This window comes from Talpa occidentalis, unplaced genomic scaffold (assembly GCF_014898055.3).
Source record: "Talpa occidentalis isolate TD23 unplaced genomic scaffold, MPIMG_talOcc4v2.1 talOcc4.9, whole genome shotgun sequence".
In the NCBI taxonomy this organism is placed as follows: domain Eukaryota; kingdom Metazoa; phylum Chordata; class Mammalia; order Eulipotyphla; family Talpidae; genus Talpa; species Talpa occidentalis.
Window position 1 is genome coordinate 11,958,174 of NW_023605305.1, and position 18,837 is coordinate 11,977,010.

Genomic DNA, 18,837 nt, shown 5'->3' on the forward strand with positions numbered 1-18,837 from the left:
CTTAGGCAAGTCACTACTGCCCTCTGAGCTGTTTCTCATGTGAGAAACAAAAGCATAATCCCAACTACATAGGAAATATGATAATGCAGCGGCACAGATGTCTGATACAATGTCTGGCACACAGTAGGCCTTCAGGCAATGAATGAGTGAGTAAACGAGCGAATGGACTCACTTATTTATTTAGTCTTCCATTGCACGGGAAGGTTTTAATCCCAATTTAGGACTTGTATATACATTCCACCTCCCAGCTGGGCCATGTATGCCAATATTGAGGTGGGAACAGGACTCAGAACAAGTCCCACTCAACAAAAATTCACTGAACTCTGACAGGGCAAAACCTATAGGCCCCAGAGGGAGCTGGGGACCTGACGGAGAGGGATCCAGATTCCCAACAGAAATCTGACAGAAAGCCAAATCCATCTCTCTGGGGAATGTTATAACTAAGCTGAGATGAAGGCCAAGGGAGAAAAGGCACCCACATCTGAGAAACAGGAGCTGGGTAAGCCCACATGGCAGGTTTGCAGCTTGCTGTATAGCTCCGCCAAGGCTGGCCCAGGCCACCTCCTCATGCAGCCTGCCCTGACTATTCCAGCCCTCCCAGATCATCCTCTCTGCACTTACAGGCAGGAAGGGACAACTTTGGAGTCAGACAACCTGGGCTCCACTCCCAGCAACACACATACCCCAAGATTTGGGCCTTTCAGGACAGTTCCTTTCTCTGTGCCTCCATTTCCCTCTCTGCACATGGCTGGGTGACCTTAGGCAAGTCACTGCTTGCCTAAGCAGTTTGGGACATGCCCTAGCATGTGAGTCAGTCCAACACTGTCACCATCCCCAAGCCATCCCCTCCATGGAGATAATAATACAACAGTACCTCGAAAGAGCCTTGTGTGGGGCTCAAGAGAAGGCGGTGACTTTAATCTAGAGGAGATGTGAATACCTGTTGAGCACTGGCTGACGAGGTGGGCGACTGAAGGCTCTGGGAGGAGACTCTGGGGGTGTCCCAGGCCAGGGAAAAGCCTGGTCTGTCCTCAGGAAACCCCTAGGTCTCTGTTCCTCTGGCCCAAGGGTCACAGGAAGGCAAATGTTGGAGAGGGAGAAAAGCTGTATGTGATAGGCTACTGGGGCTAGGATTCTTGAGGCCAGAACTTGTCTCCATCCAACCCAGAGAGGGATCCAAGAAGAGGCATGATCCCAGTTCCCAACTATTTGGAAACTGGAAGCGCCAAACAAGGAGAGGGATGAGTCAGCTGGATGAAGAAGGGAGGCCAGGGCCAGAGGAGGGGGCCAGAGCTAGCTCCTCAAGGCAGAGGCAAGCATGGGAGGAGGCGGAGGGAGAGTTGGGGCAAGGACCAGAGGGGCGCTGGGAGGCGGCCAGAGGCAGCTGGGAATTCCAGCATCTGTGGGATGGGAAATCACCTAAGGCTGCCTGAGTCCTACCCCAGCCTCTGGGACTGGGGTTGGGGGAAAGTTGGGGAGAGACGTCAAATGTTGAAAAGTGAAACACCTGGATGTGACCCACCTAGGAGGACTTCCCCAGCAGGGAGCGCAAACCCCAGGCACAGGGTGCAGGAGAGGCCACCCGGCACTTACTGGTGTCCCTTCCCCTGGAATCCTGCTGTTTCTCTGAGGCCCCCCTGGAGCCAAATTCAGAGCTTGCAGCCCCCCCCCCCACACCCCTGGCAAATGAGGGCCCTCTACAGGTTTCCCAGGGCTCCCAAGGCAAAGTCCTGCCTCCTGCAGAGCTAGACAGGGGAGAATGGGGCTGGGATGGGGTCACAGGAAACCCCCCTCTGCCGCTCCTCTTAAGATGCCTGAACATCCTTTCTGCACCCCAGGGAGCCACTTGGCCACACCTCTTATTGCTCAGAGCCCACCAAATGGACACATCTGGGAAGGGGAAAAGGCGTCCGCAGACTCCAGCCTTTCCCAGGCCACACCCTGGGGTGTGCCCCCCTCCTTTTCCCCCTCCAGGAAAGCACAATCAGGATGGAAGGGTGGACTCTGTCCTGCAGCTGTGGCCTCAGTGGGGGGAGGGGGGCAGTGACAGATCAGATGAAGTTACATCCGGGGCTCTCACACCGGGAAAGAACAGCAGGAGGGGGACGATCCCTTTACTTGGCCATTTGGTCAGCAAGTCCAGAGCAGGGTGTGGATCAGTAGGTGGCAGCAGTTCTGATCAGGAGGAGGTATGCCATGCTGGGCGCTGGGGAACCCTGAGTCTTGACCTCATGGGAGCAAGACTAACAGAGCAGCCAGACACCTGTCACATTCCAGACACCAAGACAGGTGCATCTACCTGGTCTCACACCCACCTGGGAAACAGGAATCACGATTCCCACATCTGAGGCTCAGGGAGATACAGCAACTTGCCCAAATTCCCACTGCCAGTCGGGGTGGAGCCAAAACTGGACCCTCGGAGCCACAACTTTCCTTCAACCACAGAGCCCAGAGAAAGGGGTTCCGAGTCAAGTAAGGGCACAGGCAAGTGGAACACAGCAGGGAGAGCTCCCTGCTCAGCCCACATGCTCCAGGGCTCAGCAGACAGCAGAGGCTGGAAGGACAGCTCCCCTGTGGCAGGGCCAGAAGCAGCCCCTTCCCAAGCCCCACTGAGGACTGTGGGCCTTCTCAGCCTCCTGGCTTCCTCAAGGTCACTGATGTATTTGCTTGATAAACGTACACCTACATGGATTAGTGCAGAGCAAACAGCAAAGAATAAAACCAGTCTCCAAGCTCCAGGAGCTTCCATTCCAGATTGGGGGGGGGCGGGATGGACAATAAACTCTCCAAATCAACACACAAATGAATGAGCTCAGGCTGTGGGATCCAAGAGATCAATGTCTGCAGCTCCACATGTCTATACAGTAAGGGCCGCCCCTGTATTTTGCAGCACAGGTGGATGGGGGTCAGCCCAACACTGCTCCCCTTTGCCAAGTTGTCTCCTCCACCATCTGCCATTCTCCATCACCCCCCCAAGCCCACGCCTTCTGTGGTTTTCCCATCTCATCGGCACAGCTCCATCATCTGGATGCTCTAGTCAGAGGCTGTGGAGATGTCCATGACTCCTCTCTGTCCCCCTGCACCCAGCCATCGGCAAACGCTGTTGCCCTCCCTGCAAAAGACTCAAGATGCAACCACTTCTTCCCACCTCCCTCACCCTGGTAGCAGCTCCCACTGCCTCCTTGCTTTTGCCCTTGAATATCCATGTTCTCTTCTCTACCTAGCAAGTGGTCTCTCATCTCACCCAGAGCAAACCCAAAGTCCTCCCAAGGCTGCAGCTCTGCCCCATGACCTCCTCTTGCCAACCCCTGGCCACATCTACCAAAATTCCCAAGGGCAGCTCATGCTGCTCCAGCCACAGAGGCCCTCTTGCTTTCCACAAACATGCCAAGCATGCCTCCGGGCCTTTGCACGAGCTCTCCTACCTGCCTGCCGTGCCTCTTCCCTAGAGATCTGCAGGGCCCACTTCCTTCAGATGCTTTCTGTTCAAATGTTATCAGGGCTCTACACCCTCCCTCCTCACTATCCTCTTCCCTGCTTTATCCCTCCGCCTGATATGATATTGTTTTAATCTGTCTCTCTACACTGGCTCCAAAGCAAGTTACCGAATAGGAAGAATTCGGCGCTTTTCCTTCCCCAGCTCCTAGAATACACTCAGATACCTAGAACATGCTTCATAACTGTCTTTTAATAAAGTTTCGGTGTGACACACACCTGCAGGGAACTTGACGGTGTTTAATTGCATGCACCATCTGCCCATTCATCCATTCAACATAGATCCGAGCCTTTGCGCCCCAGATGCCCCCCCTAAAATCCAGAACCACAATAAGACACCCTCCTCTGTGCCTCAGGGAAAGCCTTCTGGCATGAGCTGATCCCAAGGACACCTCAGGGATGCTAGGCGGCCTTGGGAGCACAGCTCTGGGGTCTCCGCAGTCCTGGCAAAGATGGGCATCAGGGCAAGGAGGGGAGGGTAAGTTGTGGGGGTGGCTGAGATGTGAAGGCCACACATTCCCAGGCCTCAAAGAACTGCCTTGTTCCAGGGCCTTCATGCCGGTGTCCCTGGCCCAACCACCCCCAGCAGCCATGAGCCACTCCCCTCTCAAGGCTGCTTTTGACACAAACCCGACGCCACTGGGCTGGGCAGTGAGGCTGGTGGCTCCCCGCGAAGCAAGTTCCACACATTCTTCTGGGTTTCAGTCAGCCAGCTCTGGGTGCCGGGGCGGCCAGCAGGCCCCAGCCAGGCCCTGGGAGCAGGGGGAGGCAGCAGGGCCAAAGAGGCCAAGGCCCGGGTTGTGGCAACTCTCCAGCAGGCCAGGACCTTCAGCCCAACCGCCCCCCTTTCTGACAGGGTTGAGATGAGGGGAGGGCCAGAGTGGACCCTGGGAGAAAGGGACAAGACTCAGCAGATCCTGGGGAAGCTACTGGAAGATGGGGCCACCCTCACCCCTCCTCCTCCAGCCTGACCCATCACAGCTGGGACTGAGCTGGGAAAGAGGCAACAGGCCAGGGAGGGCTGGAAGTCCTTCCCTCAAGCCTCAAGTGGTCTGAGGGTCCGGAACCCACATGTCTGGCCTCCAAGTTGCCGCTGAATCATTGCCCCAGATCTTTCCACAATCTGAGCAGTCCCTCCCGCCCTCTCTCCTAGGACTCCTGCCCCAAAGCCAGGCAGCCCTGAAGCTGCTGTAGATACTTTCTAAGCCTTGAACCCCCAGGGAACAGCCAAGGGAACTCAAAGGGTTCCAGGCAGGCGGCTAGTTGTTCTTTCCATTACCTCCCACATGGGATAAGGCCCAACCTGGCCTACTTGGGCCTCAAAGCCCCTGGATTTATATTCAATTGTCTATAGGGCCTCCGGGAACATTTGATGAGGAAATTAATTAATTGACGAGCCTACAAATGAACAGATAATCCCATAATGACCACCCTAGAGTTTTGCCTTTCTAGGCCCCTGTGGTGTCAGCCATTGCCAGGAGGCGGCAAGGTCAGGCACACCCATCCTGAGTGCCTCTCGGAGCCAGGCCCTGCCAGTCCTTCCCTGAGGTAGCCTCTGCACTACCAGGACCTGAGTGCTTGATTTTATCAACATCAATGACAACAGTTTCATCAACATCGAGAGTCTGTGCGCAAGTGGGACGTAGGCAGAAGAGTGACAGAAGCTCATGGGGCTTCAGAGTCAGCCTTGTGGTCCCTCCAAGGATGTGTGTGTGTCACTGGGCAAGTGTGTACCGCCCTGTGCCTCACTGTACTCTGAGATTGGGGACCACGCTAAGAGCTATCAGATAACACAGCCAACAGATTTACGTGCACTCACTACCTGCAGTGAACAAAAAGTACATGAGGTCCTGCTTTTGGGGAGCTTCAATGAGGGGGAGGGTAGCTAAACAAATAAATACATGCCAGACAGTGTCAAGAAAAATAAAGCAGTAAATAAAGGGGATAGTAAATGACAGGCAGAGCAGTTGAGGAATGGAAAGAAGTGAGGCGGAGGGTCACCTAGCTATTGGGGGACACGCATCCTAGGCAGCACGTGTAGAAGCAAAGGCCCAAAGGTGGGAGAGTGTTTGTCAGGTTTGAAAAGCAAAAGCTGGCACAGGCAGCAAGCAAGGGAAAAGTTGGCAGGAGGCGAGATTTGAGAAGGAGCAGGGGCTGCAAGGCCCGTGGGCTGCATGAAGTCAGGGCTTGGGTCTGATTGTGAGCAACAGGGGGAGGGCAGGAAATGTGAGGATGTGCAGGGGAGCCCTCCCTGTCAGACAGCGGACACCCCATCAATGTGAACTGTCCATATTCTTTTGTCCCCATCTGGCCTGGCACCCCAAGACTTCCCTCCTCACTGCTCCAAGCCCTGAACCCATTCACCTTCTGCCACCTTCCTTCCACCGTCTCCCAGGCTGGGCCTCAGACCCACAGATCCCAACTTGCCTGTGCTCAGCCTGAGAACAGGCCTGGGCTAAGCCAGGCGGAGGCCTCGACTCCCCAGACACTGGCAGCTCGGGCTAAGGTATGGGGTGGGTTGGGGGGTGGTTTCCATCTCTGCCCCTCCCAGTCACCTCCTCCCTCTATAGATGGAACTGCAGCCGTCCCTCTGGAAATCCTAGGGCACACTCACACTCCCAACCCAGCAGCAGGTCTGGAACATAGTGGGCAGGAGGGCCAGGGCGGGGGAAGGGCAGTCAGATAAGTCAAGGGGAAGGGAAGGCTGAGGTAATGCTGCCCCTGAGGGAAGGGGAGGCTCCTCCTTTTCCCGCCTGCCTGTAGCCTCCCCAGTAAAGGCAGGAAACAGGTATCTCAGTAACTTCCCTCTTCAGCCTAGAAAACACTGTAATCACCGAGGCGCTCTCCAGACGCCTGTCTCCTGGCAGGACCAGCCCCAAGAAAGGAAGGGCTAAGGCCCCAGCAGGAAGAAAACGGGTCACCAGGCTAAGGAAGGCCCTGAGTCACCCAGGCCCAGCCCCCTCCCCCAGCAAGCTCCCTACCACCTCTAAACTGAAATTACTCCCACGCTTAATCACAGACCACTGTGTCCTCCCCTCTCCTGCTCTAGGTGAGGGCCTGCACTTCCTAAAGTTCATCTTACCCTCTTCTGTGTCCTCCCCTTGCCTGCTCATTATGAACTGAAGGGCACAGAGATAAAGGATAGTGGACAAGGAGGAAGGAGCTCAAGGCTCCAGGCTCCAGGGCCAGGGGCTTAGTCACTTAAAACTTACAACAAGCTCCTCACCCCATTTTACAGATGTGGAAACTATAGGCTCTTGCCCCAGATGACACAGCTAGAAAGTGGCTGAGTTAGGATTGAAACTCCTGAGTGACTCCAGAGGCCCAGCTCTTTCCAGCCCCCCACCATCAGCCTGGGGTGCTACAGTGAAGACCTCAGTGTGGTGGTTGTGGGCTCAATGATCCCATAGGATGGGGGCTGCCTGTTTGCACATCTGAGTTGTGGGAAAGCCCAGGCAGGGTCTGTTCTTGTTCACCATAAACCCAGGCCCCTAGTGTTGAGCCATGTGCCAGGCACAGTAGGTGCTGAATGAATGAACCACTGAAGGCCACGACTGTCATGGAACACTGGTCAATGAGGACGTGCTGAATGAACAAGAGGATGAGATGACTGGCTGCCATCCGGAATTCCGTGGAAATTCCTCCCCCTCACAGGAAACAGTTCCAGGCCTTCCCCACTCCTGCTACCACAGAGCCCAAGTATACAAGAGCCCAGCGGGTATCAGGGGCCAGGGCTGAGGGAAGGTCAGGAAAAGAAGGCACCCCATGTGTAGGTGGGCACCTATTTTTTTTGAAAAGCTAGTATCAGTAGCAGGAGTTGCAAATTCAGCTCATGACTGGGCAGCAACTGGATGGCTCTGCTGGGTGTGCTGGTGGGAGACTGAGACAGAGGGCTGAAGAGGCCGCGCAGATGGGGAGAGGGGTGGGAGAGGTGCTGGGTGGGTAGGGCAAGAGAGGTGAGGAGTCAGTCAGGTCTGGGGTGGGGGCTATGAGTGACTCAGGAGGGCAGAGGTGAGAGAGCTGCGAGGGAAGGACAGGGAGTCAGTCACTGGGCAAACACAGGCCTGGTTTAGAAAAGTCCTCTTGGCTCTAAGAATAGGGACAGGAACAGCCCAGGACCACCTCAAAGAGGGTGGGGGTGGCTCTGTGGTTCACCATGGCAGGCCCAGCTCCTCTGCTGTGCCCCCACCCACATCTGCCACCAGCTCCCTGTCCACTGACCAACCCCGCCCTTCTCGAGTTCACTCAGGTCCTCAGAGCCTCTCCTGGCCAAGCCCCTTCTAGGCCTTGGGAGCCGAGGAATTCCCTTTTTCTCTGCATGAATCCATCCATGCTCAGAACAGAACACTCGGCTCTAGGGGTAGGACACCCTGCACCTTCAGGATCTAAGAAGGGGAAAACTGGGGAAACAGATCTGCTGAGGGATCATCACAGAACAGGCCCAGCAAACACCAGGCATTTTCATGCACATTCCATCTACTCTGGCCAACCACCTTCCAGCTATGCACTTGGAGGCCACGCATTTCGCCCTCCCTTGAGGCATGTGGGCTGGTCTCAGCGAGGTTAACTAGCTTGCCAGAAGTCACACAGGCACTAAGTGAAGAGCAGGGATTGATTCACATCCTAGGGTGTAAACTCCGGGGCCGTGGGTGTGCAGCACAAGCCTCAGAAGTGTGTCTAGAAGTGTTCTTTACTTGTGCCTGCCTAGCCACACGCTCCCCAACGGGACAGAATACATGGCAGGGCTCCACTGAGGACTGAGAGGGTCCCCATCACCACTGAGTAACACTTCTCCAAGCTGGCACAGAAAAAGGTGCCATCGTCCTGCCAAGTTCCCACTCTGCTCCAAGTTTCTCCGCCTAGTCCCCAAGAATGGCAGGCAGGGCCATGCCTGGCGCGACTCGCAGACGCGGCAACGTGGCCGGGCGACCCACGGACCCCCAGGCCCACCGGCCCTACGCGGACCGCCCCCACACCACGGCCACCCCCGGCGCCCCACCCCACAGGCCCATGCTGGAGGGAGGCGCCGGTCAGTGCTGGCCCGGGGTCCCTGGCGGGCACCACGGTCCCGGGCCAGGATCTCGGGCGCGCAGCCTCGGGCGCACCGGCCAACTTGGCTCGCGCGGCCAGCAGGCCCCGGCGCCCCCCGGCCCTGCGCCCCGGCGCCCCCGGCCCGCGCCCCTGCGCCCCTGCGCCCGCACACTCACCGCGAGCAGCTGCCCGTGCAGCAGCAGCAGCGCCAGGAACAGCGCGCCCGCCGCCCGCCGCCCCATGTCCCGGCCGGCTCGGCTCGCTCGCTCTCGGCGCCCGCCCGCAGCCGCCCGCCCGCCGGCCAGCCGAGTCCTCCGGGCGGCGCGGCCCGCTCCGCCGCCCCCACCCCGCCCGCCCGCCCCGCCCCCGCGGCCGCCCGCCCCGCCCCCCGCAGGCCCCGCCCCCGGCCGCGGCGCCCCGCTCGCCGCCGCCGGCCCCGCAGCCGCCTGGGCCTTTGTCTGGGCCCCCGCCCCGCCGCGCCGCCCGCGGCCCGCCCGGCTCCCCGCCAAACCCGGCCTGGAGCGTGGGATGGGATGGGGGCCGGGCCTGCGCGCGGGACCCCGCTCTGCCTCCAGGCGCACGCGCCCCCCGCACGCGCCAACGACGCCCCCAGCCTTCGGACGCTCGCACCCCCTTTCGCGCGGCCCAGAGGCGATGTTCTCACCCGCGGCTCGAGGACGCCCCGGAGCTCTGCGACTCCCCCCAACTTTACCACATGCGCCTCCACTTCACTCCTCGTTGACGCGCTGCCTGCCACCCGCGAGCGGGCGCTCCTCTTGCCCCCAGCTGTGAGACGCCAGCGACCTTCTGGCCGCGCAAGAACTTCGTCTCTTCAGAGCTGTCACCCCCGCGGGTGACACAGCAGCCGCAGCTGCGCACACCTGGCTGCTCACGTCCACACTTGCATGTGTACAGACTCAGGTGAATCCCAAGAAGGAAAACACACCTTGCCTCACATTCCTCACAGGTGCTTGCAGTTCACACACACCAGACACCACTCCTCGTGCTCGCGGAGGCCAGCGTTCCTAGGCTTCCTCACCCGGGAACGCGTGCGTTATACCGTGGGCACCCAGCACTCCAGATCACCCCCCTTGCACACGCACACCATCCGCTTAAATCACTCACAGAGGGGACCTCCCTGGTGGCGCAAGGGGTTAAGCACCACACTATGAAGCAATCGGCTGCCTCTGCAGCATGAGTTCGATTCCCCGGCCAGCCAGGGAGCTACCCACATGGCGCAGCAGACCTCTCCTGTCTCGCCTGCTGCTCCCCTCAGCAGTGTATTTCAGTCAGTCTGCCTGTTCTGCTCTCCACTCTGTCTCTGATGAATCCTCTCACACCCCGCATCTCTGGCCTGTACCCCAGGTCTTGTATGCATAAATAAATAAATAAATCTTTTTTTTAAAAAAGGTGTTTTAAAATACATAAATAAATAAATCACTCACAGAGCGGGAATTGTATGGGGTCTACAACCAAGATGAAAATGCATACATTGTGCAAAAATGAAAAATGATGTAATGATATATAAAATTAAAAAAAAAATCCCCCCCCAAAAAAATCATTCACAGACCAACTTTGATTCAGTGCCAGAGATGCACCAACTGGCACAGCTAGGCCCAGACACAAGCAAACCCTGCTAAAAGCCAATCACAGATGCTGGGGCGGTAAATCACAGTCCCTGATGATCCACCTCTGACACAGGCCAGCAGACAGCCGCCCAGCCCTGCCACGCGCCTCTCCACGCCCACGTTCAGAGCTCCTTTCTAGTCCCAGCTGATGGGTGGAGGGAAAACTGGGTGCGTGTGGGTGGTTTAGAGGGAACTCTTTGAGTAATGATAGAGGGAGGAGAATGAAAACTAAAGTTTCCATTGTTTCCTGTGAGTTGCTAGGTTCCAGCGACTCATGGCTGGGTTTGCAGCCAGGAGTGAGGTGAGCTGTGGACAGAAGGAAATGCCCGGCTAACTGGGCGCCACCAGACCTGGCTCCGGAAGGCATGTTCACTGTGATAGGGGCTGGCAAGCTCATGTTGGCATCCTGAACTCTATCCCAGATAAATGCCTCATCTCCTAAAGAGTGGGAGCTTTTCCACCCTGTGGGATTGTCTCTGGGGCACCAGCGAGAGTTGTAAGGGGCAGAAAGTACATCCACAGTGGCTCAGCCAAACCCCTGCCCCCAACTCAGATGCCAGGCACAGCACTGAATAAGGTCCATGTGCTCCACACAGCAGGACCCCTAATGTGAAGGATGGAAGGGGAAGATACTGCCCCTCCTCAGCCTGATGGAGAACCCTGCCCTCACCACCACACTGTGCAATCTTTTTTTTTTTTTTTTTTTTGTGGGACCCTCACCGGCGGCCGGGGAATGAACCAGCGCTGCAGAGGCTGCGGGCAGCCTGGCAGCCCAGCGCTCAACCACTACGCCACCAGGGGAGGCCCCCACTGTGGAATCTAGAGTCAGTTATTCAACCTCTCAGTGACAGCCTCATCATCTCATCATCTAAGATCTCCCTCATAGTGTTGTGAGAATTAAGATGAATTAATGTATTTATTTTTTAAGAACAGTTTCAGGCTCATGATCAGCACTAAGCGGTTGCCATTTCTCCTACTGTTTCTGAGTGAACTCCCAATCTGAGGGCGGTAGCACCCTACCCTCAGGGAGCCCCAGCCTGATGGAGGAGCAGCATCTGCCCCCAAGTGTTCTCCCAGCTGTCCTGGTCTAATGACCAGATGCAGGTCCCACCCCCAAGGATCTCCTGTCTGTGGGGTGAGTAGAGCTGGCCCTTGGGAGCTCCCAGTCTGATGAGGAAGGCCACAAAACTCTGCTGACTTCAGAGTTGGCAGGTGGCCAGCTGAGTGGCATGGTTTTTTCCAAGGCCTTGCCTATCCATGAAGGGTCAGCATCCGTGGAAAATAGCATTTCATGAGCTGCCTCAGTGTCTGTGCCCTACCTCAGGCCCTTTAAAGCCCAGAGCTTTGGCTTCTTGGATGACTTGCTCATGAGCAACGGGAAAAAGGGAACAAGCAACCCTTTGTAGATGTTTGGTCAAGTCTAAACCCGAGCTATAAGTCTTAATTCCTAAAAGAGTTTGGGGAAAGAGATGGGAAAGCTGACAGGGAGGGCAGGAAATCTGGCCTGGCTAAAAAGTCTTCCAGAGTAACCCCACCCACCTCTCAGCATTGGTCATCCACCTATTTATTCTGCATCTCTCCTTCCCACTAAGGGATTTGGCTGGCTCTGTTTTATTTTGCAGCCCTTGATATCTTTAGTAAATGTTCTCAAGTTGCTTTGTCTAGAGCCTGGCTCTCTCCTCATATGGCTTAGAAGAGGAGCAGAGGCCGGGCCTGCTGGCCTTTGCTGAGCAAGGAGGCGCCTGCGCTGTACATACACATACTCATACTCATAGCTCAGGGTGCTTGTCACAATCCAGGAGAGAAACAACTCAAGCCTCTCACAAGGTTCCTTAGATAAGGATAGACTACAAGAGTTTGGATAGGCAAGAGAGGTCAAACGATCTGGCTTCTGAGAAACAGTAGTTAGGGGGCTTCTGTACCAACGCCCAGAGCTTGTGGTTCACCTGTCTGCTGCTCCAGAATTGAGAAGACTCAGCTTCTCCTCCTGGCTCGCGCTGTTCCCCTAAATGGTCTCTCTGCCATAGAGCTGCTCACTGACCTCAGTGTCCTCCCTCCTTCCTTCCTTTCCCCCTCTCTCTCTCTTCCTAGTTCCTTCCTTCCTTCCAGACTGCAATGGACAGTTGGGCAGGTAGCTCACTGAACAAGGGTATGCAACCAAGGGAACCCTTTTGTGGCACTCGATCCACGCAGAGGGGATAACTTTTGTTAATGAGCAGGGGCCCTGTACGGGCCAGCTGGGGCTCTGCATTCATTCAATAAAGAAAGTAAATACTGGGCCTCCCTGGTGGCGCAAGGGGTTAAACTCCTCACTATGACGAAATCTGCAGCCTCTACAGCACGAGTTCGATCCCCAGCCTGCCATGGAGAAACCCACATGGCGCGGCAGACCTCTCCTGGCTCTCCCGCTGCTCCCCTCAGCAGTGTACTTCGGTTGATCTGTCTGTTCTGCTCCCCACTCTGCCTCTGGTGAGTCCTCTCACCCCCCATACCTCCGGCCTGTACCCCAGCTCTTGTATGCATAAATAAATAATTTTTTTTTTTTAAAAAAGAGAAAGTAAATGCCTATTGCATGAAGGATTCCAATCCCGTGTGGGAAAACAGATAGTGGCAGGGTAAGGCGATATCCCTGGGGAAGAATATGGACCTGGAACTTGGTATGAAAGGGGGTGGAGAAAGAAGAGATGAAGCAAGCAGATCAGTTGGAGCAGAGGAGGAAGGGCAGGATGGAGATGGTTCTAATCAGGCAGTTCCCAAGGAGAGGGAAGGAGCCCTTCAAGACCTGGGAGACAGAGTTCTGCCCATTTCTCCAGCCACATCCCTCCCCCAGTGTGGTCTCTACACATTCCCTTCCTTCTGCTGGAGTGCGTTTCCCTCCCGGCATGCATTCCCCTTCACCCTACTTTCCTTTAGAAATTGGCTTAAATCTCCAATCACCATGGAATCTGCCCCAGACCTCCCAGGCTATATCGTGCCAAAGCACACTCTGCTCCCCAGCCCCAACCCCCTGTGTTTCTCCCTCTTAACATTTTTGACAATTGCAGTACTTTGCAAGGTCCCATGAAGGCAGGAGCCACGCGGTCTCGTTTCTGTCTTAGCCCCAGCTGCAACTCCCGTGAAAAACAGTGTCTGGCACAGAGTTGGCACTTGCATCACTTTTACTTTTACTTTTATGAAAGAATAAGTTGTTTCAAGAAGGGCATGAGATGTAAATGCCCTCCTGGTTTGTACTCAGGGCAAAGATAAAGTCTCCTCGCTGTTTGATCAACATTGAATCTCATTGATCACTCCCATAGTCCTGGGTAATAGACAAGTGAGTACATGTTATTTCCACCCTTTTCAGACAAGGAAACTGAGGCTCAGGGGGTGAGAGATTACGCAGTACGTGGTGAAGCCAGGATTCACGTCCACTTCTCACTCTAGAATCCTCATTCTCAGTCAGACCCAGTTCTGAAAATGAACGTGATCCTTGTTCCCCTTCCTGCTTTCTCCCCACCAACCCTCATCTTTATAAATAAATCCCTTTCTTGCGTTCCTGCCTTAGGCCCCAGGCTCAGAGCGTGGGTCCCACACTGTGCCCTTGGGTCACGTTGGTGAAGAACTTTGGGAACCCTGTGCTCTTTTGAATATGTTGACCATCACAAGGGCCATCAACGCAGAAAATTTTCTGAGTAGGACCAGGAAAGTCTCCTGTCCAGCTATGTTCAAACTAGCATGCCTCAACATATTTGAGACCGAAACCCACTCATTTTTATGGACATAAAAAAAGCCTAACATCTCACAAGGCTGGTGTTTCTCATAACACTTTGTAAATACTTTCCCAGACCCTGGCTCCTGAATGGTGTCTTTAATTTGAATTTGTCACTGGGGGCCCCACCACCCCCTCACTCCCCTCCAGCCAGGCTGAAATTCTTGTGGCCTCCTTACACCCCCTCACATTCCTGCCCATGCACCCTGGCTCCACTGTAGAAGGCTTCTGTGTAGGGCTTGTAGTCGGAGCCCCGAAATGTTCATTTCCCCGTCCATGTGTGCATTTCACCCGAAGGGATCAATGTACGTACATGATTTCATGTCTTCCTTTTCTCACTTAATGTTATTTTTTCATAAATAGTTCTTTATGTCAGTAAGGATGAGTGCTACTTAAAAATGGCCAGGTGGATGGACAGGTGTCAGTCTCCGAACTGTTTATGACCCATCTGAGATAAGAAACTTGTTCAGAGTGTAAACTGTGTCACAAAGCACTTTGACCAGCTCAGATGACATCTTTCTCTTGCAATATTCGCCCTGGGTTGGAAGCAGCACCAGATTTACATTCTGGTAAATGCTTTATTGTAGATGGTAACATTAGCAATATGTGGACCAGCTTCTTTGAATTGCTCTCATATTGACTTTGCACATAAGATTACTGACATTGTGTTTCATCATCATCATACTTCGTTAACCCTGTCCTGTTGCTGGATGTCTAGGCTGTTTCCCGTGCCTTGTGATTAATAAACCATTGTATGAACAGACACACTTTCCAGCTCCTTGTTGTTTTTTTTAAGATTTATTTTTATTTATTTATTTAAACAAGAACTGGGGTGTAGGCCAGAGGTTCAAGGGGAATAGGGTGGTGAGAGGATCCACCAGAGACAGAGTGGGGAGCAGAACAGGTGGATCTACTGAAAAACACTGTTGAGGGGAGCAGCGGGCGAATCAGGAGGGGTCTGCTGTGCCATGTCGGTCGGCCCCCTGGCCAGGGTTCGAACTCATGCCCCAGTGGCTGGTGATAGCTTGATAGCGCTGAGACTTAAACCCCTGCACCACCAGGGAAGCCCACCAGCTCCCTCGGTTTTTAGAGCCAGCCAGGTGGGGTGGCCTGCACAGGGTACTGAGTGGTCGAGGCAGCCTCCCACCCAAGCCTCCTGACCCCCAGCCCCTGAGTTCCTTCCTCCCGCCTGCACAGACCTTTCTTCTGGGCAGCTCTTCCGTCCCTTTCATGCTTTTCTTTGCGCGACTACGCGCCTTCTGCAGTGTTCCCACATGTCTTTTGGAGCTTGAGAGAACTCCTTTTGGAATGTCCTGTGCCTTCTCCCTCAGAGTTCCCGGCTTTGTTCAATTGTTCATGAGAAATTCCTGCCCTGTTGGGAGGGGCCCGGAGGGCTGTTAAGAGAATTTGCCAAAAATGGTGGTACCAGCTCAGGCATAGCACATGTCTGAGGCTCTTTGCTCTTCCTGAGATTTCAACTTAAAAGGTGCCAGCGTGGATGCATGGGGTGGAGGAGGGTGGGGTGCTCCATTCTTAGTTAGAAGTTTCCCTTGTGGAGTAAGTAGACCAGCCTTGTGTAGACAGAAAAGACAGTACTGGCGAAAGTGGGTTTCAGGAATGGGGTGAGGGGCGGGCTGGGCTAAGGCTCAGAGGGTATGTTTGGAGGTGAGGAAAGGTTAGTGGTGGAGGGAGGGCAGGAAATAGGATGAGTGCAACTCTCCCGCAAGCACCTTGGTGATATTAAAGGCGCATTTATTTTCTAAAGCATAGATAGTGATACCAAGTTATCTGTTTGAAAAGGGCAACATTGGATTTCACAAATTTTAAAAATCATTCTAAAATCATGCCCTTAGACCCAGAATCACCCAGTGATGCAGGGACCAATGGACTGGGCAACGAAGACCATAGGTGACCTTGAGGAAATGTCTCTCTTTGCTTATTTCTCTCTTTTTTTAAGATTTATTTTTTATTTATACAGTTGCTGGGGTATATAAGCCAGAGGCACACGAGGGTGAGAGGATTCACCAGAGACAGAGCGGGGAGCAGAACAAGCAGACAGACTGAAAGCACTGCTGAGGGGAGCAGCGGGGGAGACAGGAGAGGTCTGCTGCGCCATGTGGGAATCTCCCTGGCTGGCCGGGAATCGAACCCTCACCGTGGAGGCTGCGGACAGCTTCACAGCACTGCGTTCAACCTGCTGCGCCACCAGGGAGGCCCTCTCTTTGCGTATTTCTTGGGAAGAACTTATGCCAGGTTATTGCTGCCCTGTTCAGAATGCTGGTGTTGGGGCAACCCAAACCTCCCAAGTTAGACACGAGCCTTGCTATGTCTACTTCACTGCATATCTTGGAGATCAAGATCAACCCCTTTCTTTTGGAATTCCTCAATAAAAACTGCAAAAGAAACCACACTTAAAAAAAAAATTAAGAAACCACGCTTTTGGTGGAAAGGGCATTGGTTGACGTTCAGACCCCTGGGTCAGAATCCCAACCCAGGATTCATGGACATGTCTCACTCTAAGACTCAGTGTCTGCCCCCCACCCCTTGCCCCATGAAAAATGGAAACTAAAACTTAAGCATCCAGGGACCTAAGGGCTGAGCCCATGTGTCAGACCTTGGCAGCAAGCCTGGCACACAGCATGGGTGCCCCATAAATGACGTACCTCTGCAGGCGTGAAGGACTTTCCTTGGCTACCCCCAGCCGCGGGGACACCTAGCTGCTTCTGTACACAAGGTGGCCAGCACAGCAGGCTGTGGCATTGTTCTGCAGTCCGCATGCTGTTTCCTGTTTACATGGCCCCTGCAGATGCATGACTCAAACAGTGGACATAGGGGCCTTCCTGTGGCCTCTGCATAGCTACACATAAGCAGAGGGTCTTTTCTAACTAACAGCTTTATTTTCTCTGGATTTGGGCTAAATGATCGGTGGAAGGGATTCGTTCATAAGCAATGAGTATCTACTCTGAGTAGTAATTTGGACCAAGCACAGAGATCCTGTCCCTGAAATTACAAGCCCATCTCCAACCAAGAGTCAAACATCATTCCAGCACCTACTATGCTATTATGTTCCGTCATGATATCTAACATGCATTGAGCACCCACTGTGTGCATTTATGGAGCACCTACTACTTACAAGATATTGTAAACATGAAGAGCATTATTATTGTGCATCCACTCTGCACACAGAGCTGCTGCGTTTGATACACTGTAAGCACCTTTATCATAATCACTTGCACGTGACCTCTCTCTATTCCTCAGTTTCCTCATCTTTAATTACGGACAAAAGGGGCTTCCTTAAAGGCTTGTATTAAAGATTAAATGAGTTAATACAAACAATGCACTTAAAATAATGCCTGTTGTTTACTTAAGAGTATAATAGATGTTGACTGCCATCCCTGATAGTTACTGAACTATTGCATGTGAGACATGATAGTCACTTTAATATCATGGTAGTTACTGTTGGTGAGCACATACTGGGTACAAGGCCCTGTAATCAACATCAATGTAATAAATGAACCCCTATTGTGAACTGGCCTAGATACTGGAGACTTGAGAGCAAGGGTCTCGCTCTCTGATTAGGGGAAGTGGTACTGTTTTGGAGTTGGGTGTCTCCAGGAGAGTCAGGGGTGAGATTCTTAGGCAAATATGACCTAGAGCAGGAATGGTATAGCTTTGAGTGGCCAGAAAATGGGTCTGGGGATCAGGATACTCTGGAATTATTTCTTGAGCTGGGCCAAAATGGTTTCTAACAAGCTATATTCTTGTGAATATTCATCTGAGCAATGGGTTACTGGGGGGCTAACCCCCTCCAACAAAGGCCAGGTCTTCATGACAAGGGAAGGGATTCAAGAGATAGAGAAAGGAGCATGTTCTACAATTGAGCTTAGGACCCAGGGAGGATCTCCCTTGTCCTCCAGAGATGGAAATAAATGAAAAGAGGGTGAATTCAGTGGGCTAGGTGTTCAGTACACCCCTCTTTCCTCCTGCCCTGGGACCATCGTGGTGATCTCATGGTGGGTATGTTCAGGCATGTTGTCTTCTCTACTCAGCCATGGGGTTTGGCCTTGGTAGGCCATTGCCTCCAAGAGCCATTGAACCTTGTGGATCTCTGGGTTCTGCATTATTTCAATGCCAGCCCCATTCTACACTCTGAGCTGCTATTTGCCCTCCAACTGCCAAGGAGTCAGGAGCTCTCCATCAAGAAAGACATGGGCTTGAAGTTCACAGTCACACAGAAATGGGTCCTGAGGCCTGAAATGGCCCTGAGCATCCTGGAAGATGGCTCAGGACTCAGGAGTTCTGGGGAGGGTGGGGGTTGGGGGGTGGAGGGCACTCTCAATATTCAACTCACAAAACTCCAGGTCTGGGAGGAGGAGAGACTCAGAAATAACAGATTCCAGGGCCCGGAGAAGCTGTTAGCCCGTGAAGTTATTAGCTCCACTCATATTGGAATAGTGGGACCAGGCTGGAGATCATCAAAGCTACCCCATTCATGGTACAGAAGGGGACAGACAGCTCTAAGAGGATGAGTGGTGCACCCAAGCTCTCAGGGCAAGTGAGTGGCAGAACTAGGCTGCCAGCGCACCTCCTCTGCCAGCAGGACGGTGCATAGCTGGGTGCCTGGTGCGGCAGCCTTTACGGAACCACATCAGCTAAGTCTCTAAGCTTTAGAGACCTCGGTGGCCCATGAAATAATTTCTCAGAACTTCCTGGCAAGAAATTCAGGTCCACTGCCTTCTGACCCTTCTTGGCCTCCCCTGGTCTAGACAGAACCACTCTCTTCAGAGATTTCCCTTCCAGGAAGGCCCCCAGCACCCACCATCTGTAACTATTCCCTAGGCCTCTCAACTGTCATCAGGGTGTGTCTCTACCACCACCAGGCTCTCATCCTGTATAGTCATCATTGTTACTATTACTTTTCTCTTTCTGCTCACA

General features: G+C 53.8%; 1 protein-coding gene across 1 annotated transcript in view; it reads right to left on the reverse strand.

Annotated features, from left to right (window-relative positions):
- HSPG2 (heparan sulfate proteoglycan 2) overlaps window positions 1-8,793 on the reverse strand; it is a 96,707-nt gene extending 87,914 nt beyond the window's left edge. Inside the window, exon 1 of the mRNA XM_037498667.2 lies at window positions 8,703-8,793. Coding sequence (XP_037354564.1) covers window positions 8,703-8,768 — 66 coding nt within the window. The 5' untranslated portion in view covers window positions 8,769-8,793. The remainder of the gene's footprint in view (window positions 1-8,702) is intronic.
- Window positions 8,794-18,837: the final 10,044 nt, after the last annotated feature.